The sequence below is a fragment of the Passer domesticus genome, chromosome 5, assembly GCF_036417665.1.
Source record: "Passer domesticus isolate bPasDom1 chromosome 5, bPasDom1.hap1, whole genome shotgun sequence".
In the NCBI taxonomy this organism is placed as follows: Eukaryota; Metazoa; Chordata; class Aves; order Passeriformes; family Passeridae; genus Passer; species Passer domesticus.
In genome coordinates, this window is record NC_087478.1 from 2,045,567 (window position 1) to 2,071,751 (window position 26,185).

Below are 26,185 nucleotides of genomic sequence, written 5' to 3' on the forward strand. Positions count from 1 at the left end.
ACAGTGGTCTTCTGTCTTCTTCTGATGTTTTTTTTTTTTGTCTTTCCTCTTCACTTTTTAGATAGCCACAGATTTTCCATGAGACGAGTGGTAGAGACACAATCCTAAATAGGATGTCCTATGTTTATCCATAAGAGAGGCTGGACTTCCCACTGTTGGCATTCCTCACCTCTGGCTGGAGCTGGCCATGGGATGCAGAACAGCCTGGGATGGACCAGCTGGGTCCACTTGAGTGCAAAATGCCACTGATCACAAATTCCTGAGAAACCCCAGACTCTGAGGAGAAATTCAGAGGAGTTCCAAGCGTGGCATGAAGGACAATTCAACAACAATGTTTTTGAGAAGGTGGGAGTGAGGAACACTGAGATATTCCTGCTCTCTCAAACCCACTGTCTGGTCATTAATTAGTGCAGCAAATGAACCCATTTCTACCTCCCCAAATGTGGTGTTTAGAGTGATCAAGGGAGTGAAAAGGAGACGAGTCAGGGCTGCAGGAAAAGAGGAGTATGGGGAGGTGTGCCTTGGGATGATTATTTTGAATATTTGTCACACTTCCAAACGAAACAGCAGACGAGCTGAGCTGGCTCAAACACTTGCAGAAAGAGCTGATGGGGAATTTGTTAATGAAGCAAGTTTGTCATCAGAAAATGCTGGTTCATCAAAACCTGGGTTCTGGGGACATGTGTTGCAGTCCTGGCAGGAAAATTGTATCAGCCTGCGGGTGGGTTTCTTGGTTGAAACCAAGGAGGTTTAAAGGCTGTTCTGTGAGTAAAATAAAGAGGATGAAGCAGCCAAAGCTCACGTGAGGTTTGCTTCAAGTCCTGCTCTTTGGGCTTCAGGGTTACTTGGTAAAAACAGAGAAAACTTGAATTTTTCCCATTTCTGGAAACAGGGTTATGGTAGCGGCGATCTTCTGAATGGGGAATAACAAGCATTGATTTCATGATTGCAGAAGGTTGATCAATTGCTTTATTGTTGCTGCACTATTCTATATTATACTATACTGCTGCTACTAAGAAAAACCCATTGCCCTTGCCAGACAGTCTGATACAGCTTTGACCTAATTGGTCAATCAATCAAAACATTATCACCAGAGTCCAATTAAGCAATCACTCTTTGGTAAACAAATCTCCACAACACATTCTACATGTGCACAACAACAGGTGAAGCAAGTAGAGATAAAAATTTTTTTCTCTGATTTTTCTCACAGCTCCCAGGAAAATGCTGGGAGAGAATTATGTCTCTCTCTTTTCAGAAGATATGTGATTACCACAGAGGGTGGCCTTCTGGCTACTGCAGGGATGTGATTCACTGCAAAATGCTGCAGACTTAGAGTCCTCAAGATGACGCTAGAATGCTGCGAGGACATGCCCAGATCTCCTGCTTAGGAGTATCTCCAGGCTGGCAGTGGAGTAGGAAGCCCTGGATGCTGCTCTCCATCTGGAGATGAGGCAAAACTGCTTGGGGTTTGAAGCACATCTATTTCTTCCCCCTGCCCTACTCTAAGTCCAGACAGTAAGGGTCTGTTGGGAAGGGTTTTCAGGGCAGAGGCAGTGGCTGCAGATTCCTTCAATTTGACAGCAGACAAGAGGGTATTTTCAGCATTATTGCCTCAATCTCACTGTCACTTCCACGCACAATCTAAACAGCAGCACACCAATTTGAAGAGTTTTTTAAATAGAGTCTTTTCACAGCAGAGCAAAGGAGGTTCCCTGCTGACAATAAACCCAGTGGCTTTAAATCAGAGTCCAGGCACACTCATTTCATAAAACCATTGAATGGTTTGGTTTAGAAAGGACCTTAAAGATCAGCTCATTCCAACTCCCCTGCCATGGGCAGGGACAACTTCTGTCATCCCAGGTTGCTTTAAACCCCATCCAACCTGGCCTGGGACACTTCCAGGGACACAGGGGCAGCCACAGCTTCTCTGGGCACCCCGTCCCAGGGTCTCACCCCCAAAATCCCCTCCCCTGATCTGCTGCCCACTCCTCTTTGATGCAGCCCCTCCCCAAGTGTTAGTGCAGCACTAATTAGACCCAGCCATTAGGTCTCATCTTTAACATTTTGCAGAGCAATTCTATCAAAACTGTTCTGCAGCAGTTTTTATTCTGGCAGGGGTTTGGAGAGGATATGTCTGCACTGGATGATTGGACTGATGGATTAGAGGTGAATGCTCTGGCAGCTGCTGTTGGACCTTTCCCCATTCTCTAACCCAGGAAGCCAAGTTCATCTTTGGCCTGGGTGAAGCCATTTCATAAAGCTGATGGTGAAGCTGGCAGCAAAGGGGTTGGGTGATGCTCATTAGGAAAGCATCTTAAGACATGGAGAGTGCCAGGGTGATATGTAAAATGTCCTTGTGCCACATCCCTCACTAAAATCTCTGCAGGCAGCTCAGGAAGACCCTGTTTGGAACTCATACATCCCTAAGCCAGTGGAAGGGAAAGAGCCTCTGCACAGGCAAAATTAAAAACCCTGTGAAGTAACCACTTGCTCTGGTAGCCCAGCTTAATTCCAGGATAAATAACACTGCTCTGTGATATTCTGCCAATCTGATCCCTCTCACAGTTTCAAAAGGAGGTGACAGATTTCCTGTCCTCTGCAGTGACTGGGCTCTGCTGCACCTCAGATACGGCTGCATTGCAGCTGGTGGATAAAACCCTCCTTGCTCCCAGGAGCTTCTTGCAATGCAAAGAAAAGTCCAGGAGCTTCCTCACTCACTTTGGCAAATGCTGTCCCCTAGGAAAGGCCACCCCCTGAGCCTCAGCCCCTGCTTTGCCTTTGATGAACTCAACCCGCTGCCCCTGTTCAATCAGGAAAGGCTGCACAAAAGGGGAGGAAAATAGGAACTTCCTCAGGGCCTGGCTTACATCCCTTCCCCTTCCCTGGCTTGCTCAGGCTCCGTGGCTTTCTCATCCCGCCTTGGGAGGAGCAGGAGCTGGCTGGCGTAAGGCTCCGAGCCGGGCTCAGCCCGCCGGCCTGGGGTGTGTCACCCACCATTTCCTAAGTTATTCTTTTGAGTTTCCTTTTCTCACTATTAATAGAATTTCAGCCAATATCTGAGCTGTTTCAACAAGGTGGATGGGGGGGAGACAGGGGGAGGCGTTACCAAAATAGGAAGCGGGAAGCTGTTGGGGAGGGAGTTAATCAGAGGAGCTGCAGGGAGAGGGAATAATCACTGGCTTTGGGTGGGCTCTGGGAGGATGGACGGGACGTGTCCTTTCACTTTGTATTTTCAGCCTGTTTGATTCTCTTTTCGCGCTCCAAACCTTGACCTTTCCAAAAAAGCTTCTCCCCCGAGTGCCTTCCCCAGCCTGCAAAATTCCACGTACTCACTGCACTGAGGTTACAACCAGAGCATCACTCCATGGCAAGGTTAAACTGGAAGAGAGACACTTTAGATGAGATATTAGTTGGAAATCAGTAGGAAATTTCTTCCTGTGAGGGTGATGATGACTTCAGAGAAGCCGTGTCTGCTCCACTCCTGAAAATGTTCAAGGCCAAGGCTTGGAGCATCCTGGATAGTGCAAGGTGTTCCTGCCCATGGCAGAAAGTTGGACTAGAGAGTCTTCAAGGTCCCATTAAACCCAAATAATTCTATGATTCCATGAGTTAGAGGTGGTGCACAGCAGCTCAAAGTTGTGTAACTGCTATTGCAAGGAGCTGTGCTGGCACAAAGCAGCTCACCTTTCCTTTCACATTTTGGCTGACTTTTCACATCCCACCAGCCTCTGACCAGAGAACTCCCACACCATCCCCATCCACACCCTTCCAGCCTCCCAAAATGGGCCGAGCAAGCCCGTCTGGGTAATTAGCAATAAGGGAAAGTCGTCTCCCCTGCTGGCTGTGCCCACCCCAGACACACTGTATCGCAGGCCCGGCCATGGGATACACGTATCCGGACATGAAATCATGTTTTTGCAGCGCTCTCATTTCCTCCCGTTCGGCCGCCGAGCCCGCGGATGCGCGCAGGGCTCGCGCCCTCCTCCCACAGACCTACCCCACACCCAGCCCCGCAGGTTTGGGTTTTCTGAGGGACAAAAAAGAGAAGCACAGACCAACCTTTAGACTCGCTGCAGCCAAGTCAAAATACCCCCAGCAGCTGCTAACTTGCTCTCATCTTCCCTAAAATGGGGAATTGGTGGCGGTCCAGAAAAGTGAAATCAAAAAAGCGGCATTGGCGTGCCAAAATGCAGCCAGGAAGGTCAGGGGCAGGTGTTTTTTTTTCTGCCTTCTGGAAAACAGGGTGAGGGACTCTGGCTGAAATTCAAGTGGATTTTCTTTTGGGAAGGGTCTCCTCTGGGTGAGGGGAGTGATAACTTGGAGGATCTCCATGCTCCATCCTCCTCCTCCACCTCTCTCATAGATGCCTTAAATCCTTTTATCTCCAGGCTCACGGCATGAAGGGATCACTTGTCCCCTGCAAAAGGACTTACTGTATCTTTTGTGAGTGATTTTCATGCTGAAGGGGCCCCAGACATAATCCTGTCCTGTCTGGCTGTTCCTACCAGGTTTTTTTTCCTCCTTCAACCAGATCCTTTTCATTTCTTCTGTTGGGGACAGTTGTCAGGCCATACTGGCCACCAGCCCAGGCAAACAGGAGCTCATTACCAGTTATTACCCTTGAGTCTACCACTGAAATTTGGCACAGGTGGCTAGAGAGGGGGGAAGAGATTATAAAAAATACATTTTTCTGGCATTTTAAAGAGATACAGTACGTGTGGAAGGAAAACAGTGACTCCTGGGACTGTGGTGCTTGTTCTGTAGTTGTTTGTGCTTTGGAATTAAGTTTGCAATGGGTTTGCCTAAGTCAGGTCTTCTGTGGGTGGTGATTCTGCAAGACACCAAAAAAAAAGCAATTTTTCTAAATGAAATGCATTTTTCCCCCAAAGCTGCAGTGATACAGAGTCCCTGGACAAGAAACAACATTAAGCTCAGAGCAATAAAGCTGCAGGAAGGTATTGAGCCCCGTGACTGCAGCAGCACCTGGTGCAGCAGCAGTTAGAAAACATTTTAACTTAATGCAGCAGGATAGAAAAGGTAAATTTTGCTGACAGAAAGGTGTCCCAAAACCTGCAGGAGGGGTTTGGAGATTGATGGATGGATGTTGCTGCTCCTCTGTGGGAGAGGATCTCACCCAGCTGTGGCCACAGCCCCTCTCCACTGGTGTGTTGTAAGTCCAGCCCACGATGCTTGATCCCACTTAAATCACTGGTCCTGGCTTAATGAGCAAGAATAAATGGATTTTTAATGTCTCTTGACCTTAGTGAGGAGGAACACTAGAAGTGGATGCAGAGATACAGAAAGATAGGATACTAATGAGATTTTTGGGCACCAACTTGAGTCTTGATTCTTCTCCCAGTCTTTTTTTTGGGAGAGTGCTGTGTCACTCTGTGTGCCCCAAAAAAGATCCTTCTACCACCCCAGCCAGGACTAGCCTGCAGGATCTCACCAGACCTCTCCATTAGCAGAACAACCCCTTGACTTGGGCTTTTGCTCTCAGTTTTTTGCTAAAAGTGGTAAAATCCTATTTGTATCTCCCCAGGGTAGGACAGGAAAGTGCTGGGGCAGGGATCCTGGTTCCTTGGATCACAGGGAGGTCCCAGCTGGCCACCAGGTCTGGCCTAGAGCCAAAGCATGGTCTTGTCTCCTTCTCTTGGACTGAGTTGAATTGAATTGAATTGTCTTTTTGACCTCTGTTGGGAGCCTTTAATTTCTGCCCCTCTGGGATGAGCCTGGGGCATGAAGAGGAAATGAGAGCAGTGGGGGATTTCCTCCTTCCTTCCTTCCAGCCCTTTCTTTCTTTACATCTCTTTTGTATTGTCTCTACCTTTAGTGGATTTTTTGTACCTCTTTTGTTGTCAGACCCCCTGTCAAACTTTTACACCCTATTTATGGGACAGACCTGTCTCGTGGCTCACTGGATGCCTGATCTTTCCCCAGCTTGGTGCAACCATCACTGACAATTCAAGCCACACAAACTGATAACACAACTAAGGAGGTGGTAGATCAAAACTCCCTCCTATCTTCAGCACCTGGGGTTTATCTCTCAGGACCCTGTGATGGTGTTTTACTTCTTTACCTCTTCTTCTCCTGCAGAGAGGGGTCAGCCTATAGGAAATATGACTTATCTCCACTAAAGCCCTTTTCCTGCAGATGTAATGGAAATGTTTTCTCACAAGCCAAGTGTTTCCTAAAATAATTCATGCCGCTACTTTCAGTTACACTCACATCTTGATTGTGTTTCCAGGAGTGGCTGCTCTTGGTGGCTGGTGAGGAAACCATGTTTTGGGAGGAGATCTGAACTTTTACAAAGGCACGGAGTGACATGGCAAGGGGTGATGGCTTTAAAGTGACAGAGAGCAGGGTTAGATGGGAAAATTGGGGAAAAATTCTTGTCTGGAAGGGTGGTGAGGCCCCAGCACAAGGGTGTGCAGAGAAGCTGTGGTTGCCCCATCCCTGGAAACATTCAAGGCTGGATGGGGCTTGGAGCAGCTTGGGATAGTGGAAGGTGTCCATGCCCATGGCAGGAGGGGTTGGAATGAGATGAGCTTTGAGGTCCCTTCCAACCCAAATCAGTCTGTGGTACTGTGATCCCCCTGAAACTGTCAGGCAGTTGTATGAGCTGATCAGTGTAGGTCCATTCCAACTGAAATATTCTATATTCCATTCCTTTCCTTTCCATTCCCTGTTTGGATGCCTGTGCAAGGCCCAGCTGTTGCTCCTCTGCCTCCTCCAAACCCACCATGTCCCCAGGCAGTTCCCACAGGACCCCAAACTTCTTGAAGCCTCCCCATCCCAAATCCCACCCCCCAGGTCCCTCTCAAGCCAGATCCTGACATGGTAGAGTTAAATTTTCCCACCAGAAACTTGAGCTTCATCAGATCTTTGATGCACAATCAGTGTCAACAGACAGGCTCTATAAGAGAGGATACTTTGCCTGCCTGCCAGCATGGAGAAACAAAGCAGGTCTCTGGAGAGCAGCATTAGGCTAAAAATCAGTCCTTGGTAGTGTGACTCCTGCTTTGGAGGGTTGGAAATAATATATGAATGCTTCATGGGAAAAAAAAAAAACCCAAAACATTATAGCAGTTCTTCTGCACCATCCCCAGATAGAAGAACCTTCTCCCCAAATCAGGTTATTGCTTTCATTCCAGAGGGATCCATGGATAAAGTGGCTCAGCCCACATTTCCTGAAAGGTGAAAAATTGGTCAAACTTTTCCAGGGGTGAATTTGAGCAAGAGCCCAGAACTGGTGTTCGCCACGTAGGGAAATTCTCTGTGGCCATTGATGGAGCTCCTGTAGTGATTACAAACAGAAGAATAGACCTACATTTTTATACTGGTTTAGCAGTGAAAATACCCCATTTTGGCATTGCAGCACATTGCAGAGCTCTCTGCAGTGGGAGAGTTCTCTCTTGTCAGGTGAGTTGTCCTTCAGCTGCATCCCCCACTGAGGAACAGCTTCATCATTTGAAAGTTCCAAGTATTCTTCCAAACCAAACACAGATCTCTTTGCATGTGATAATGTGAGGTAATTGTTTGGGCTTAATGATCTTGGAGGTCTTTTCCAGCCTTAATGATTCTGTGATTTTGTGTCACCTTCTCACTTCAGGGATGTGGGAGGCCCTCACAGGGGGGTGGACACTTGCAGTCAGTGCATCCCTTGTTTGTCCCCTTGCAAGGGCTGGATCTGCTTTATTTTGGGAACCACTTGCAGGGCTTTTCATGGAATCTGGTGGACCTCTCATCTGAGGGAGCCCTGTGTCCTGAGCCCAGCAGGCCTTGTCCTTCTGCTCTTGCTCTAAATTCCTGTTAGTTTGACTGTGTTTGGAGGTTCCTCTTGTCTTCCTCTGCTGTACTTCCTGCTGGACACAGTGATACCAGAACATGGAATTTGGTATGACTTTGGAGAGCCCAAGGCAAGCCCTGAGTGAATGACTCGTAGCTTATACCAGTGTTTACTTCTACAAATACATGTTCTGAGGGGAAACCAAGGGCAGTTTCCATAGTTCAGCATTTACTTTTGTGTTTTCACTTTTCCCCAGGTGTCAGCTCTCAGGATGTTACAGACCCAACACAAGCCCCAACCACCAGAACCACAGAAATCCCCACGACGACCAAGTCTTCAGTCACTACAGAGACCTCACCAACCATCTCTGCACCACCACCTACCACACTCCAAGCCACCACCACCACCACCACGGCTCAGCCCATTCTGGTAGCAACCACCCCTACTCAAAGCATCACCACCACAGCCAAACCGGGAACATCTCCGTCCCCCACTACCCCATCACCTACCACAGGGACAGCGGTCGCCCCCACAACATTTCAGGGCACATTGACTGCCACCAACACCCTATCCCGCACATCTGGGCAGCACAGCTCCTCAGACAGCACCGCTAACCCCAAAACCACCGCTGCTGCAAACCCCGCTACTTTACAGCAGCCTGGTACTACAGCCAGCTCCGGAAGCTCAGGCCCCACCACTGCTGCAAAATCCGTCATCACTGATGCAGCCACTCCTCCAGGAGCTGCAGGGGCTGTTGACACACCCTCTCCCACCACAGCGTCTCAGGGAAAGCAGCCTTTGGATAATTTGCCTAACACCACTGTGAGCAGCCCCGTGCCGAGGACTGACCCTTCCCAAAGCTCCAAGGAGTGTGTTGTCCCTCGTCCACAATGTCCCACCAAGCAGCCGCCACCTTCTTCCAGTTCTTCAGCCCAGGGACCAATCCCTTCCACCAGTCCTGGAAGCACCAAAACTTTTGTTACCCCTCTGACTGGATCCTCATCCCTTCCCTCCACTTCGACACCGCAACCTGGCAGCAAAGACATGGTCCCAGAGGCAGCCACCATGACAGCTCCTGGGGCAGGTAACAGGAGACAGGAACCTTGGTTTCTTCTGCTGGGGAGGTCTTTTTGTGTTTTCTCTTTGGCTACCTGAGCACCTCCTGCCATTACGGGCTGTCACCACCTTGTTTCATGTTAGGACTTTCCAGCGCAGCTGTCTGTGTGACGAGCGCGTGTTAAAGTCCCTGTTGTCCTCGGTGGAGGTCGAGTCAATGCAGTCAGTGAAATTCAAGGAATGAATCAAGTGGCAAAGTGCAGGCACTGGCTTTTGGATGGACCAAATGGTGCCTGAAGCACCATCAACTGCAGTGGCTCGATCTTCAGTGATGGCAAACAGGAGCAGCAGTGATGGGTTGGGGACTGAGGCAGGAGAATTGGGGAAGCTGTCGGAATGCTGCCCGTGGGAGATCCCTGGTGCAGCTGACAGCTTAGGGAAGGCTGTCTGGGCATGCACAGAAAATGAGCTTTAGATGACTAAGGAGATTTTGTGGCTAAACTCTGAGTTTACAACCCCTGAGGAGTCTGACTTTGGTAGGACATCCATTAGTGCTGCAGGGGGGGCTTTGGCTGTCTAGGCAGCATTAGGAGTGTCCACGTGATGTTCAGGACCTTGCTGAACACCAGTAAGGTGTTTTCTGTGACCTCTGGACTTTTACAGTCATGCTAGCTCCTGGGTGTCCTAGCGAGGCACAGTTCAGCCTCCCAAACTGGCATTTTGTCTTGTGGCGTTCACAGGGAATTCACAGACCCTGTGGGACTGTGAGGGCTCCATGGAGCCTTCCAGACTCGGCTGGGATTGTGGGCTCAGCTCACATGAATAAAAGCTGTGATCACACTGGAGCCCTTCATTATCTTCCCCTGGAAAATGCTCTTCTTGACCCAATTTCCAGTTATCTGGAATACAGAAGCCACTCGAAAACCATCTCCATCCCCCTCAGCCTCTCAGCTGCTGGCATCACTGAGTGGGCCAAGGTTTTATTGCAAGGCCATCTTCACTGTCTTCCCCCAAGTCATGTTTTCATGTGTGGGCAGGAATGAGGTGAAAATATCTATGAAGGATGTTTCCTTTCTTTCCTCTCCTGCTCCACAGGACTGTTCTCCACTGAAGGATCATATATAAAATTATGTTAATTCAAATTGGGCCTCAAGCATTAAGCCTGAAGAGGTCTAAAAAACCCTTTATATTTAATAAATAGCTGGCAGAATTCATGAGAAACAGATGGCTTTGGAATTAATTCTCTCCTGGAGCCTTCAGAATGTCTCTGGGAGAGAAATAGCCCTCATCTTTTCTGTGGAAGAGGTAGAAGTCCAAGAGCAAACAGGCTGTGAGCATCCTGTGGCATTTTAATTCTCTTTGTCACCACTTAAGGAAGCCAGGGATGAAGATCCATGTCTTCAAAGGGGTCTGGGGAGGCAGGAGGCTGCTGTGCTCCTTGCCCTACTCCCACTGCACAAACAATTCTAAGATGACACAGAGCTTAACCAAGTCCTCAGAGGTGACCTCAGGTATCAGAGACACCTGAAGTGGGCCGGTAGATTTGGGACTTGTGCCCTCCTGGAATACCAGGCAGGACACCCCAGGCTGTCTCCTGTAGAACCAGGCACTACTTCTAAGCTTGTCACCCTGGAATTTTTCCATGGAAGTGCAGTCAGCAGAGGTTATGGTATTACAGCCCCTCCCAACAGAGGCAGATCCAGGTCTGCGTCTGTTGAGGAAATCTCCATGGAAGACACCCCAGAAAAAGTGAAAGGAGGGTTACCCCACACTTCTCAGTGATTACCCACATGCAGCCATCCCACGGCCTTTGGTTCCTCTCTGATGAGTTTCAGCAGCAGAAAATAAAATCAGTAATCAGATTCTTTCCATATCAAAGTTAAATTTAAAATATATATAAAATTAAAGAAGCAATCTAAAGCCTCTCCAGAAGAATGAGCTTCAAGGCAGAACTAGAGATGAGAAGTGATTTTGAGGTGATGCCTAACAGGGCTGTGCCAGCTGTATCCTCTATACTGTGTCAGTGTTCTGTCTGCTTGTTTTTTGGTGCATACTGTGGAGCCAGACAAGAGTACCCAGGACACTGGATCTGCAACAGCCAAACCCACCAGTGCCCCCCAGAGCCCTGACAGTGCCCAGCATCCAGCCCCGGGAGACCAGGCAGACCAGGCAGAGGGCTGCAGTTCTGGCCACCCACAACCCAACATTTCTTCCTCAAGCGAGGTAATGGCACCAAAAGGGAAGGTGGGCACCTCTCAGGGGGGTTGATTCAGCTCCATCCCACGTGCAGTCTGCAGCTCTTCTTGCTGCTCCTGTGTCAGAGAGAGTAAAAATCTGCCAGCAAAGCAATTCCAGGCTGTAGAATCACAGAACGGTTTGGGGTGGAAAGGACTTTTGGAGGTCATTTACTCCCATCCCTTTCTCCTGGAGCTTTCCAGAGAAGAGACAATGAGGATGGAGGTGAAGGGGAGCGTGTCCAGGAGGGGTCTGGAGCACCAGCAGCAACTGAGGGAGCTGGCAGGGCTCAGCCTGGGGAAAAGGAGGCTCAGGGAGAACCTTCTGGTTCTCTGCAACTCCCAGGAGGGTGCAGCAAGGAGGGGGTCAGGCTCTTTTCCCAGGAAAAAAATGATGGGCTGTTGGATTGGTGACCAACTGTCCTTCCAACCTTTGTCCACCACTGAGAGCTGCTTTTCTTCTGCCTTTCCAGCTCATCTGTAAAGTACAGATGCAACACACCAGGCCCACCATCTACCTGAAAGAACCCAGAACCTGTGTAAGTACCATCTTTTTAACTTCCATGGAGAATTAGCAGATGGTGGAGGTTCAGATTTTAACCTGTGGTGCTCTGAGGATGTGAGAAAATGCTCAGAAATGAGGGAATTTCATCAAAGATGCAACCAAAATAAAATGGTGAATGCAAACCCATGCTCAGCAGTGTCACCAGAGGGGGATGTGACAGGAGGGCAAGAGGCCACTGTTGTCTTCTCCAAGTAGAAGGACCAGCTGAGGTCACCCAGGTCTTACAGAAAGTCCAATGGAAAATTTTAAAGGCGAAACCTTTCCCTATGACAGCAGGAAAGCTTTTTGCCTAAATTGAGGGGCTGATATTTTGTCCCAAAACCCAAGAAAAAAATGAGTGTTCCTCTACAGTTATTGTGCACTTGTGAGATCTTGTACCTCACTCTGGGCTAGGGTGGCATCCAACTGCAGAGCAACTGGGAAGAAAAGGAGCCTGGAGTCTGGGACTCACTGCTCCTCAATGCCCTCATAGAACCCTTAAGTGAGAAGGAAAAACTCCATTTCACTGGTTTCAGACCTTTTACAAGACCTGGGAGCAATAAAATGTGATGGGAAGGCTGGGGGCAGGCAAGCCCAACTCAGGACCATACACCAGGACCCTTTCTGGTGGGTGGGCACTGTCTGCTGGTGTTCCTGAGGGATATCCACCTTCAGAATGGTTCTGGTGGTAACTGTGAGCTTCCTGGAACAGGGAAGACGCACTATACTGATAAATTCCAAATAGGAATAAGTGTTAAGTTGGTGATAAAGAAGATGAGACACCAGTCAATGGCTGGTGAGGCCCTGGCAGAATGAGAGGGTAGGGCTCAGGAGTTTGGCATGATAATGCTCTGGTTTCTGTCAGTGTAAGCAGTGGAAAATTGGCACTTCAGGGACCTTCTCACAGCCTGTGCCATGGGCAGGGACACCTTCCACCAGACCAGATTGCTCCAAGCTCTGTCCAGCCTGGCCTTGGACACTTCCAGGGATGGGGCAGCTTCAGCTTCTCTGGACAACCTGCTCCAGTGTCTCACCATCCTCAGAGTAAAGAATTTCTTCCTAATATCTAATCGAAATCTCTCCTCTTTTAACTTAAAACTGCTTTCTTTTGTCCTGTCACTCCTGTCCTAAGTGAATCAGAACAGCCAAGTTGGAAGGGACTCTCCAAGTGAAGCCACAGTGTGTTCACAAAACCCCTCCAGACACATTACTGACCACAGCAGCTCTTGAAATTCCCTGTTCCTGCCCTGCCTGGCAGCCCTGGACAAGGCTTGGACCTCCCAGCATCATCCACTGTGCTCCTGGAGGAGGGAAAGCACCTGCCTGCGGTCTGTGGTCACCTTCCTGCTCTGGCTGCTGCTGGGTGTAAATGCTCCTTGCCCTCACACCTGCAGCAGTGCTGATGTCCTTAGTGATGCCCTGAATGCTGAGGATGATTCCAAGCAGGGGCCTTATTTCCATGAAGCCCCAGCAGGATGGTCTCTCCTGAGACCATCCCTTTCCCCATGTGTTGTCTGGACACGGCTGCAGGTTCATGCTGGAAAACCTTCTCATCAAATTTTTTACTGAATATATAAAAACATTCAATCAGATTGACAAAATCCAATTTTGAAGCCTAAATGGACTGAGGACTGGACTGGTGTTTAAAGTTTCCCCCCTCCTTCTGGGCACAGTGATGTTCCAGAGCTGCTGTCCTTCCCATGGAGCTGTTCTGGGAGGCTTTTGGAAGCAGGGATGGTGAGGCTGGAAAGCATCAGCGAGCTGAGGGATCACATCTTGGCATCATGGCCTGCTCCAGGGCCATGGAACACTGGAGCTGGTGAGCCAGGGAGTCTCCCACCCTGCTTCCTTTTGATTCTTCTGGGTGTAATAACGAGCCAGAGCATTGTTAGCACAAAATGCCAACTCAGGCCCAAAACAGCCACAGAAAGGTTCAGGGCTTCAAGGGTGCATCCTCCCATCCCATCGCCCTCCTTGGCTGCCAAAGCACCTCCCCCCAGCTCGCTCTTAACTTTCCACTCCTTGTATTCCTGAAAATTCCAGCCCACTTTGTGCCTCCCAAGCCGAGCAGATAACAGAGAAATGGCACTATCTGGTTTCCCTGCTTTGTAGGCCTGGTAAACACGTCTGTAGCCAAATCCTGACAGCAAAGTGAAAAAATCCTCTGCGTTTCACAGCCCGTGGGAAAACAGGAAAGTGTGTGCTACAAGGAGAAGTGTTCCAGAAACAGCTCCAATCCTGCTCCGGGAACAAGCCAGAGTCGGGGTGGCATTGTACTAAAAATTCAGATCCAGCAAGAAGCCAGGGCAGTGTGGGGGCACCAGTGGTGGGGGACATGTCTGGATCACACAGGACAGTACAGAGCTGCTCACCCCATTCAGAGCTGGGCTGGTGGGGCAGCACCACTGATGGGTGTACCCAGCAAACAGTTGGGATTGAACCCAGGAATTGCAGACCTTTCACCCCACCACACCTCACTTTGTCCAGAAAACAAGGAACTCAAACTAGGAATCCTAAAAAAAAAAGCCAAGTATACAGCTGGTAGCACTTTGTGGACTGCAGGTGTTTCACAGGCTGGCTGGTTCCCTGCATCCTTCCTCTTCAGGTGATGCTTTGAACCAATGCTGAACAGGTTGGTCCATGTTCCCCCACCTTCTCCTTCTCATTCCTTTAATTACAGCAGGATCTTAATAAGTCTTTTAGTAAGACTTATTAGCTCAATACTTTACATTCTAGAGGATGACTTCTTCTAAGGTCTGGCTCATGAATATATTTTCAGTTGGGTTTCTCCTGCTTTGGAAGGGAGGGATGGATGGAGGGATGGAGGGATGGAGGGATGGATGGATGGATGGAGGGATGGATGAATGGATGGGTGGATGGATGGATGGATGGATGGATGATGGATGGATGGATGGATGGATGGATGGATGGATGGATGGATGGATGATGGATGGATGATGGATGGATGGATGATGGATGGATGCTCCTCACCCTAACCCCAAAATGAGTTAGGTGAAGCAAGCAGTGACGATGACAGAGGTGGCTGGTGTAGCCTGAGCTGTGGTTCAGCCACACAACCCTGTGCCCATCTCCCAGGTGTTCCTCCTCCATTGTGTCCCCCACCTGGACACAGATGTGTCCAAGGAGTCAGTGGATTCTGGGGAGCACCAGAACCTGCTGCAGGAGGGGATGCAAAAACCACAGCAGGACCCCTCGAGCCCACTGGAATTGCTGAGTGCCATCCACTGGTCTGGGGACACAGGACAGTCCCCGGAGCAGTGGAGGGAGTCCCTCACCGAGCAGGGTCGCGGTCCCCCCTCACCCCGCGCAGCTGGCGGGGGTGGATTGTTGACTCAAGTGCTGTTACCTCATTCGGGGATGTTGGTTTTAGGTCCCCGCCAGTGTGGGAACCGGATCCGAGCCGCTCGGCAGCGCCTGTCAACTCCGGCCAAGGAATGCGAGCGGCTCCGGCGGCGAGGGGGAGCTGCCAGGGGCATCCCTGCCGGCCAGCGGCCTCACCCTGCCCCTCTGCAGCCCTGGAAAGGGCCAGCCCCTCCAGTTCACCCCCTGAAGGGCTTCAGGCACTGCTCGCCAGCTGCCACTGGAGTGCTCTCAGCGAGGTTTTAGCCTCGCATCTCATTTCCCTCCCTATCCTAAAAGAGAGTGTTTTCCCTGCCATGGGGTGGTAGGGGAAGAAACAGGTTATTGAGGGCTGGGAGAAAGCAGAGCTGCGGCAAAACCAGGGGAAGGAGGATGCAGGGAGGCAGCAGAGGCTTTCCCTCCCTCTGCCAAGCATAAACTGCTGCACAGACAGGGACTGGTAAATCACAGGACATTCCAAGCGTAGGAGCACAACCCAGCGTCCAGACGCGATAAAACCACCAAGCTGCAGCCCCCTCCTCCCTGTCCTGCTGGGAACCAGCTTTGCAGGCAACGCTGCCCTCGGGCTGGGGCAGATTTCCCACCCAGCTCTTTTCCCAGGGATGGTGCAACCCCACAGAGGGGCCCCGGGGAAGCTGTCCCGGTGCAAAGCGAAAGGACAGGCAAGGGACAGTGGCCGTTCGCAGGGACAGCCAAGCCTCCCGATGCTGAGCTCTGTACCCGGGGCCAGCCTTCCGCCCCGGCAAGTGCATCCTGTCTCCACTGCAGCTTCCCAAATATTTAGATAAGATGGGGTGAGATTAGGCGCGTCCCTGGGCACGCAGCTCCCATCCCTGCGGTGCAGCAAGCGGGGTGCTGCCAGACACCGGTGGTGTTGGGATGGGAGGGGAAGGTTTGGGGTGATGGAGCAGGCAGCAGCAGAGCCCTTCCCAGCCAGGCACCTCATTTCAGCAGGGATTAAAGACTTTTACACACAGGATCACCTGCACATGAAAGACTTGTGTACACAGGAGCTGTAAATACAGCACCTCTCATATAGCACCTGTGAGGGCAGGTCTGTGCACAGAATCATGGAAGGATTTAGGTTGGAAAAGCCCACTAATATCATAAATTTCAACCATTAACCCGGCACTGCCAAATCCACCATTAACCCGTGTCCCCAAGTATCACACCCACACGTCAGGATCTGTGCAGGCAGGAGGGTGATCACCTTAGTAAGCTCTCAGCTGCTACAAAGCATCGAGCAAAAAACCTCAGGAATATCCCAGAGAGAGCGTGGGCTCCATCCGCCCCTCTCCCATCTCTCCAGGGATGCTTTGGTTTGCCCAGAGAAACTGTGGTTTCCCATCCCTGGACGTGTTGAAGGCCAGGTTGGAGGCACTTAGAGCAATCTGGTCTATGGAAGGTGTCCCTGCCCATGGCAGGGAGTGGAACTAGATGATGTTTTGGGTCCCTTCTAACCCAAAACACTCCGTGATTCATTCTGTGATTCTATCCAAAAGCAAGACCCATTCTCTTGCTCCTCCCTGCAGAGCTGCTTTCTTGCTCTTCCCTGCAAAGTTTTAGGCAGGACAGGGACCTGTGTTGGTGGGGACAGAGGGCAGAAAGGCTGCAGATGCCTGTGGGGGAACTGCGGGGCTGCATAGCCCAGCCCTGGTCCCGCTGTGGCCCCCTGGCCTCCCCAGCTCCCCCGCCCCGCTTCCCTCAGGGACCTGCTATTCCTGGAACACCGAAAGCTGCGGCTCACAGATAAGGCTGGTGCAGGGCCCCGGTGAGGAACGGCAGCCAAGAGCTCGGCTCCTTGCAAAGAAACTACTTTTAAACTTTTCCTGTTCCCCGGGAGGGCCGGCGGCAGCCGGGCAGTGCACAGGGAGGAGGGAAGATCACAGAATCCGTTTGGTTGGGAAAGACCTCTGAGGTCACCGAGTCCAACCTATGACCCAACACCACCTTGTCCACCAAACCACGGCACAGAGGGGCACATCCAGTCTTAAAGGGGTCATTCTGTAAGGATGGGACGTCCTGCACCCCTGGTGATGGGGAGGGATGATCCTGGGCAGTCCCTGGGTGGGGGAGCAGTGCTGACCCTCGCTGTCACTGCAGGACGAGTGGAAGGCTGCCAGCAACAACACCTCCTTCTATGAGACCTTCTGCTCCACGGCCCAGCACGTGTTTGATGCCAGCAGGGACAACTGCACGGTGACACTGACAGCCTGCAAGAGCCCCTCCAGGCACTGGGACGTGCGGGTGGTCCTGCACCGTGAGTATGATCCCCCCTCCTGCTGCAGGGGGACAGAGAGGCACTGGGGACCCCAGAGCTGGAGGCTTCTAGAGCTTGACCAAAGGGCTAAAGGGCTCTGTGCTGTCCCATCCCAGTGGTCTGGGAGAGGAACGATCCCAGAAATCCTCTGCGCCCCAAGGAATGCACCAGACCCTTCTGCCATGTTGAGTCAAGCCACTGAGCAGTCTCCAGGAGGAAGAATTCCTCCCAGGTGGTTAAAACTGGGTGCCCAGTTCAAATCCTTCCCCAAAGACCACACAGAGGTTCTCACCCATGTCAGAGCTCTGTTGGAATACCCAGCTCAGCTTGGGTGTGTCCAAACATTGCTTTAGGATCAGGGTGCCTGCGAGATGGAGACATCCTGCTGCCCTAGCATGAGGGGGAGGAAGGCCTGAACTCCATCCTGCTCTTACTCATCATCAGATCAGGAGTTGGGTGGGTGATCCAGACTCCACATCCAACCTCAGGAAAGGCACCCAGGCACTGCAGACTAATCCTTGAGGAGACAAGTGCAGCCCCTCACTGGCCTTGCTCATAAATCACCCACTGAAGATGGTGGTGGAGCCTGGAGGCTCTGGGGCTCTCCCCCTTCCAGAAGAGATCCTGGTTCCTGGTCAGGTTGTGAAGTACCTACAAGGGTTGGCTTCATCCCCACACATCTTCAGCTACCTCCTCCAGAAACTGGGTCACCCCTCTGATGAGGGGATGGTGGCACAACCTGTCCTTGCCCACACCTTGTGCTCACTGAAGCCTTTTTCTTCCCCCAGTTCCTTTGGACTCTGAAGAATTCCTCAAAAAGCTGAAGGAGGACAAGTTAGAGGAGGTAAGTGGGTCCCTGGTCACGGCACAGCTGCCCCAGGGGTGTCCCTGGCACAGGAGCCTGACCTGTCCCTTCTGTGGCAGCTCGGCATCGTCAACATCACCTCTGACAAGATGGTGGAGGACACGACCATCAACGACGAGTTCAGCACGCCCCTGATCATCACCATCATCACCCTGGCTGGGTCCCTGCTGCTCGTCGCGGCCATCTACGGCTGCCACCAGCGCTTCTCCCAAAAGAAGGACCAGGTAAGGTGGCGGGAGGGTGGGACAGGTATGCCAAGACCTTTTCCATCCCAGAAGCGTCTTCAGGAGATGAGGATCATCAGTGTTGCTGTCTCTCATGGTGGAGACATCCTGGTTTGCCCAGTGGGCAAAACCTTGGGTTGTAATTTTGACAAGGCTTTCTCAATCCAAAACCCCATTCCAAAACCAAGCCATACCTCTCAAAAAATTTCTTGAAATACTTTTACAAGCAGTAGAGCTGGGTTGGGTGCCAGGGAGCCCCAGGCTGTGTGCAAGGAAGAAGGAGGGTGTCAGCAGGAGGGGCATCAACACTGCAGGGCTCAGCCTTTGCAAGAGCTGGGCCAGGGCCAAATTTCAGAGCAGCAGCAGCAGCAGGATTTAAGGAAGAACCAACACAGAAAGAGAAAATAATGTGATTTTTATCTCAGGAAGCAATCCTGGGTGATTTTAGTGTAGCATCCACCTGCAAGGACTGGCCATTCCCACACCCTGGGGCACCGAGGTTTGCACTGGTCCCAGCTGTTCCTGAGGATTTAGCTCTAGGGCAGGCAGAAACAGAAAAGGAAAATAATTATGAAATCAGATTATGCAATCAGGGTAAACCACCCTCCTGATGGAGAGGCAAACCTACTTCAAATCACTTTCCTCTGGACCAGCTCATCCTTTCTCAGCAATCCCAACCTCTGCCCCACGGGAAAACAAGGGATAAAGTTTTAAATATTTACAGTGCAAGGTAGGTGAACACAGGAGGGAGGGAAGAGCAAATTAATGCTCCTGTCAGACTTGTTTGTACTTAGCAGGCTTGATTTTTAGGGAAGAGGCAACACCTCAATAAACATTTGACCTGCACTGTGTCCCCTTGGAGCTTCCAGGGTTTCATCATCCCTTGCAGGAAACCTCCCTGGCTGGCGTGAAAAACATCCCACCAGGGACAGACAACAGCATAACATGCCCCATGTTGTTCAGAAAATGGGTAGAAATAAGGTATTTTTAGTGATGGGAACACGTGTTCCTAAAATAACCTGGTGCAGAGGAATAGGTACCAGTCCAATTTGGATGTTCCAGAGGTAAATTCCCACCAGACACAGGGTAAAATAGCAAAACCAAAGCAAGGGATGCCATTTCCAAAAATCAAACACATTCCTCCTTCCTGGCTTTGTTTTTGGGTGGTTTCTTTTGTTCTCCTTCTATTTCGTTTCCAAAAATGACTTGAAAGTTTTTTTTTTTTCTATTTTATTTTTTTTTTCTCCAACCCTCCTCGCCCCCCACCTCCCTCCCTGTTGTTTTATCTTGGAAATACTCAGAACATCCACCCTGATGTCCCCGGGTTTGATGATGGACATGTGGCCCTGATCTTTAATGTGAGTTCCAACACAGGGATCGGAGGGGCGGGCGCCGCATCCGTAACACCCCCAGCTCTCACCTCCGGCGCTTGGTAGGGCCCAGGAGCTTTTAACAGGACTAAAGCCCAGCTTTACAGCCCCTTTCCCCTCGCTGCATGGCTGGAAGGTGCCTTGCCATGGTGGGAGACCAGTAATCCCACAGGGAAGCATCCTTTGGGAGAGCCCAGGTGTGTCTTCTGCTTTCGAGCATCCCACGAGTGACACAGGGGACTCCCAGCAGCGCCTCTGCAGCCTCTCTGCCAGCACCAAGCCCTGCAGTTTTGCTTCTCCATCCCTCTCCTTCTCCATGGATTCCCTCCCACGCCTGTCTCCTGACATTTATGAGAGCACTGTAACAGAGCAAGCTGTGAATCCAGGCAGATTTTAACAGGGCTCCCCAAAAAGGGCTGAGCAAGGACTGCAGCTCCCCACTGAATCCTTCTAGAGAAGGACAGGGATGAAGGACCCACCAAGAGCCCTGTGCTTCCCAAAAAGGCTGAGCAAGGACTGCAGTTCCCTACTGAATCCCTCTAGGGAAGGACAGGGATGCAGAAGCCCAAGTGAATGCAAAATTAGGATGGGCTGGGGTTCTGCCAAGGGATGAAGGGCTGAGCTGGAGCCTGAAGCACATCACACCAAAGGACCAGGGTGATAAAGTGTGTGATTCCATCTTTCCCTGCCTGCTTTCCACTCAGAATTCCAGAATGAGGAAGGATAATGCTCAAGACCTGGCAGCTGGGAGCTGCCCCTGACTAAAGGAGAAGAATAATAAAGCAATTAGAAAAAGGACAGGGGTGGATAGAAAGGGGAGGGGAAGAGCAGATTTGAGGTAGGGAGGCAGGAGTTGGGATGCAGTGTTGCTCAACCTCTTCCCAAGGTCCTGGATGGAACAAACTGAAGCTGGCAGCTGCTTCTGGAGGTTTTCCACATGTCTGGCTGTTCTTTCCTCCTTCCCATCATCAGCAGAGTCTTCCTCTTGCCAGCTCCATGCTATCCCCTCGCTGCCCCCTGCCTCAACCTCACCATGAAAGTCTCTATATGTAGCCATATAAATCTATATGGGGGGCAGCTGTCACAGCTGGCTGAGCCCTGAGGTGACACTTGCAGCATGGCCAAGGTGTTGTTCAGTGGGGTTTATGGTTTTCTTTCCTCATAGCAGCGCCTGACTGAGGAGATGCAGACCATGGAGAATGGCTACCACGACAACCCCACGCTGGAGGTGATGGAGACCTCCTCTGAAATGCAGGAGAAGAAGGTGAACCTCAACGGGGAGCTGGGGGACAGCTGGATCGTTCCTCTGGACACCCTCATGAAGGAGGACCTGGAGGAAGAGGAGGACACGCATTTATAGGATGCAGAACTTGATCAAGAGAAAAACAACCACCCCCCCCAAAAAAACCCCATAAACCCTACACACACGCACACAGAGCTCCAAAATAAGGCAAAATTCCCCCCAAAAAGCAAAAAATCCCTTAATGAACTAATCGTGGCCCCTCGTGCCACCACATGGGGTGCAGGATGGAAGAGAAAAGGACATGAGAAGACACCTCTGGGGCACAACAACACAAGCCACTTTGGTGGCTACATCTGGCCAAGCATCCTCCCACCCCCATCCACCTCCCACGCCAGACCTGGCCAGCCATGGGCAAACAGGGTGGCTTTGCTCCTGAAGAGCTGCTGGTGTCTCCTCCAAGCATGGCCCCTCCCATCCCACATCTGACCACGTCAGCCACATCCTCCAGCTACCGAGTGACTCAAAAATCAAGAGAAATAAAATAAATAGGATGGGAGATGGAGTGCATCTGATAGCAAAGCAGCACCTGGCAATTACAGCTCGACAAATCCTCTGGCCCACGCTGTTTAGTCATCACCCTGCCCTTCCTGACACCTAGGTAGTGAATGAAAAAAAAGCTGGAACAGCCTGTTCCTTTTTAATCCAGTTTCCAGCCTCTCCTCAGAGCTGAAACGCACAATAGCCTCTCGTTGTGCCATAGGCAAATGGATGCATCCAGACCCAGGGATGGCAGGGATGCAGCAGTGCCAAGGGAAGCTCAGCCCCCGTGCCAAGGGCTGAGGAACAGATCCTGCACCCACCTGGAGACCAAGAGAGGTGCAGCAGCTTCTTGTTGTGAAAGGATGAGATGGAGGGAGAGGAAAAGGAGGAATTCCTTGAGTTCATCCCTCTTCAGGAAGGGTGTGGAGAGCAAGAGCGATGCCTGGTCTCTAGCCCAGGTGTGGTGCTGGGGGTTTTGTGGTGCAGGAGCCCAGCTCTGGTGCTGCATTTCCCTCTGGAAGGATCACTTGCCTTCCAGGAATTACACAGCAGCATCTCACAGCCCTCATCCATCCTCCACGAGACTGTGGGACACACACACCACGATGGTTTGTGATTTTTGAGGGCACATTTTCCTGCATGAGCAGCAGAAGACGTAGAGGAGCAGCAGAACATGAGCCAGGGAGCTCAGTGGTATTCAGGTGGCCTTGGTGTTTCACGTCCTCAAGGTTTAAAAGCTCAGCCTCCAGCTCTTCTTCACAAGCCACTAAAATAACAGAGACCTGCAGAGCAACTTCCAGCTCAGCAGCAAAGCTGGGACTGAGCTTTGTCCTGCAGCCCTTGGTCTGTCAGCCAGGTCTCCCTTTGCTGAAGCCTTTAAAGGAGAGAAGAAAGACATGGCTGGACTGAGGCCATTTCTGGGTTTTTCTGGACTCCTCACCACAGCTCCTAAAAGGCTGGGGAGAGGTTCATGCCTTTGCTCTGGTGAAGCAGCTCAGCCCTGGCAGAGGCAGGGATCATCCTCCAGCACACGAGGACCAGAAGGTCACTTGGCTGAGTCCCTCTCCCAGCGTGCGGATGGTGCTTGTCCCAAACCCTCTGCAAGCCAGAGGAGCTGCAGACAAGAGCAAGGCCCTTCTCCTCTCCATAAACCAAGGCACAGTGGGGAGATTTCCTCTGGGCTCTGCCACCAAGTCAACCCGACTGGGATCTGCTCCCATGGCTGCCCTGAATGAGGGGAAAAGCAGAGCCAAGCAATGGGAAGTTTGGAGAAACCCTGGTGGAGGAGTTGGGAGTACTCAGGAAGGAGGGGATTGGGGTGTTTCGTTCAGCCACAGGACAGGCACTGGCAGAAGATACAAGTGGCTCTTCCCCCTTCTGTCCTGCACTGAAGGGGAGAGTCTGAAGTGTTCAAACCTTTCTATTTTTGTATGTAAATATTCCTGCTATTCATTAGCAATGTATTCCGCACACTTCACTTACCTGTGCACTGCACTATGGGGAAGTAATTTTGGAGGGGAGGGGAAATAACAACTAAAATAAAAAAAAAAAACAACTTTAAAATCTTAAAAATAAAAAAAAAAAGAAAGAAAAAGCTAAAGGCCAGCCTGGTAGGAGAATAAAATTTGACATGAAGCAGAAAAACACCTCTTGCCCAGGTAACTTTGTGCCACAGCTTTGTCCCTGTTCTGGCAGCATCAAGTTCAGCTCTTTAACACAGCCACGAGTCTCAGAGAAGGGGACTCAACATCCACAACTGCTCTTGTGAGCAGTGTGGCCTCCCAGCTGCCCTGACAGACAAGCAGCAGGTCCATGACCTCACATTTCTGTCCTTCCCAGAAAACAAACACAGGGAAAACACAGGGCAGCAGCAATGCTGTGACCAGGGCTGGAGTTGTCACAAGGACACCCATGGCAGGGCATCTCCAGGCTTTGGCATGTGCCTAAAGATTCCCCCTTCCCAGCAAAGAGATGCCAAAGTGCTTTAATGAGTCAGGTCCAAAGACTTTCCAAGAGAATCCTACAGAGGCTTGAGATCAAGTAACCTTAAATCTTTCCGAGCAGAGACCAGTGAGGATATTAACTGCTCAGCAAGTGCTTATAGTGATTTATATTTGAATAGGAATTGTACATTTATTTATTTTTCCAGACATCATATTTTTAAACCACTAATATTTTATAGTAGATTTTCCTTCCCCTATTTAAAAGAACTATTTCCACAGGAAAAGAAAACAGTACTTTTTGGTTTTTTTAATGTTGAGAACATTCTTTTTTTGGAAAAAAAAAAAAATCAGGTAGGAAATGCAGCAATGAGCATCTTTGGCCTTAACCCTTCCCTTCGTAGACTGTAGCCATAATTGTTAGACCAAAAATAATAAATAAAAATAAAAGATTTACTGAGGCATTTCCTTCCTCCCTCCCCTGCGCTCCTCTTCTCTGCCCCAAAACAGCTTTAACATCCCACACATTGTACAAAGAGATTCCTGCTCTTACCTTTCGGCGAGAGCTTTACAAGCAGCTCAGATGCCCTTGCAAGAGACTTTTCTATTTTCAGATTCAAGAGGAAACATGTAAATACTTTAGGAGCATTTTATCTCCCGCTCACAGTGCCGTGACCCAGCTGATGAGGTTGATGCTGTGACTGCTGCCTACAGAAGACACACAGAAGTCATAATCCATGAGGGACTGGTGAAGGAAAACTTAATTCCCCAGGTGGTTACCTGTTGAACCTTGCACATATAGTAGAGCTCTTACATACTGTGTGTAGCAGCACCTCTCACGGGGACAGGAGTCTGATTTACACTGGAATTTACTGAGGAACTGGATTGTAAGAGATTATTCTTGCATTTTCCTACAAATATATTTTGAGAGCATCATGTATTTCTGTCAATAAATATTCTTATGTAAAAGGCTCGTGTCTTTGGATGAGTGAGGAGGGGTGGGCAGGGGAGAGGACAAGTTCAAGGGCCACAACTTCCTGCTCTGGAGAGGCTCCATGGGAAAACACTGGACCAGCTGGAACAAAACCAACCCAGACCTTCAAGGTAGCCAGCCATGGAAAAGCTTGTATTTTTCCTGTGCAGAAGGAAGTATTACAGTGGTGGAAAATCTATGAAATTTAAAAACCAGGGGACTCAGAGGGGTGGGAAGCTGGTGTGATACGAGGGCACCCCCACCACAGCCTGAGCACTTGCCTGAGCTCTTGGTGCCTTCAGGCTGTCAGAGGGGAAGGCAACTCATCCTTATTTCTGCATTTCACCCTTATCTCTGCATTTCACTCCTATTTCTGCATTTCAGCCTTATTCATTTCTGCATTTCATCCTAACTCACTCTGGTCTGCAGCCCCTCCTCGCACTCAGGTCAGGCTGTGGAGGAGGGAATCAAACCTCACACGTAAAGCAGGAGAGGCATCACCCAAGGGCAGCAGAGGGGCAGCAGCAGCAGCGTGGGCAGTTCAGCAACTCCACTGGCCTTCAAGCACTCAAAATAAAACATTTTGCTCCAGGTTAAGTTTCTGCTTATGTAAAGGAAAAAAAAAAGTAATTTGGTTGAAGTCAGATATTAAAAATCAGTGGTTTGTGGCAGCCTATGTCCTAACTCCATGCTCCTCCTCAGAAAAAGTTCCTGTGAATGTGTGGAATATGTGCTGGATTTATGGGATACTGACTGAGCTCATCAGTGAGGTCAGGCAACAGGGCCAGATGTAATGTGCCACTAGTTTCACAATTTCTCCACCACTAAAAGACCTTCACAGGCATTTTTCCGCTCTCTGAAGCGATGTGAGAACAAACAGATCTTAAAGCAACACCCTTGCTAGCATATACATTTTTATTAAGAAAAAAATGAACAAAATACATTCTCTCCTTATGTACATTACATACAACATAACTACATTTGTAGATATTCCTCGTGTCACTCATTCATTTATGTACAGCATGGGGCTCACACACCAACCCAGAAATCATCAAAGATGATTTATGCCAAGGAAGAAAATTAACACTCCAGGCTGAACAAAGATCATCCATAAAGAAAAGGGTGGGAAGGGGAATCACCAGAGTCCAGGGAAGATGCCTGTAACCACCATGGGCTCAGCACAGGAGCAGTCAATATCTGACCTGCCTAATAAAACACATGAGCAGTTCACAGCTTTCATCACCCCACGGATGCTTCTTTCCAGCCCAGGGCTGTCCACACCTCTCAGCTCAGCTCTCCTGTGCTCAGGTGTCCCAGACAACAACTGCAGGACAGACACCAAAGGGAATCCAGATGGACACCAGAGCCTGCAGGATTGCTGGGGAGGTGCAAACGATTCAAGCTGAGTGCCAAAACAGAACAGAGAGGCCAAACTGTGGACAGGGGGTGGACACTCACACGTCCAGCACTAAGAAGGGAAAACCAGCTTTTGGAGACCACACTGCGGTGTAGAAGACAAGATAATGAACACTGAAGGTCCAGACAAACAAACCATCACACACTACAGTGATACCAACAGAGTAGAGGCAACAGCTCAACAAACAGCTCAAAACCCCACCCCAACCAGCCCAGCCAGCTCACTGGTGTTTGACCCCAAGCCACCAAGGTCCTGTCCATGCCACCAACTCCCCTAAGAGGGGCAACTGCAGCAGTTTCAAAGGGCAAACATTTAACGAGGCTCAATACTCCCAAAATGAGACATGCTG

General features: G+C 50.3%; 2 protein-coding genes across 2 annotated transcripts in view; one reads left to right on the forward strand and one right to left on the reverse strand.

Annotated features, from left to right (window-relative positions):
- PODXL (podocalyxin like) overlaps positions 1 to 24,415 on the forward strand; it is a 46,225-nt gene extending 21,810 nt beyond the window's left edge. Inside the window, exons 2-9 of the mRNA XM_064421678.1 lie at positions 8,046 to 8,873; positions 10,911 to 11,068; positions 11,553 to 11,618; positions 17,108 to 17,264; positions 18,053 to 18,108; positions 18,189 to 18,353; positions 19,655 to 19,711; positions 20,889 to 24,415. Coding sequence (XP_064277748.1) covers positions 8,046 to 8,873; positions 10,911 to 11,068; positions 11,553 to 11,618; positions 17,108 to 17,264; positions 18,053 to 18,108; positions 18,189 to 18,353; positions 19,655 to 19,711; positions 20,889 to 21,083 — 1,682 coding nt within the window. The 3' untranslated portion in view covers positions 21,084 to 24,415. The remainder of the gene's footprint in view (positions 1 to 8,045; positions 8,874 to 10,910; positions 11,069 to 11,552; positions 11,619 to 17,107; positions 17,265 to 18,052; positions 18,109 to 18,188; positions 18,354 to 19,654; positions 19,712 to 20,888) is intronic.
- Positions 22,137 to 26,185, reverse strand: part of MKLN1 (muskelin 1) — a 105,052-nt gene continuing 101,003 nt past the window's right edge. Inside the window, exon 18 of the mRNA XM_064421672.1 lies at positions 22,137 to 24,154. Coding sequence (XP_064277742.1) covers positions 24,108 to 24,154 — 47 coding nt within the window. The 3' untranslated portion in view covers positions 22,137 to 24,107. The remainder of the gene's footprint in view (positions 24,155 to 26,185) is intronic.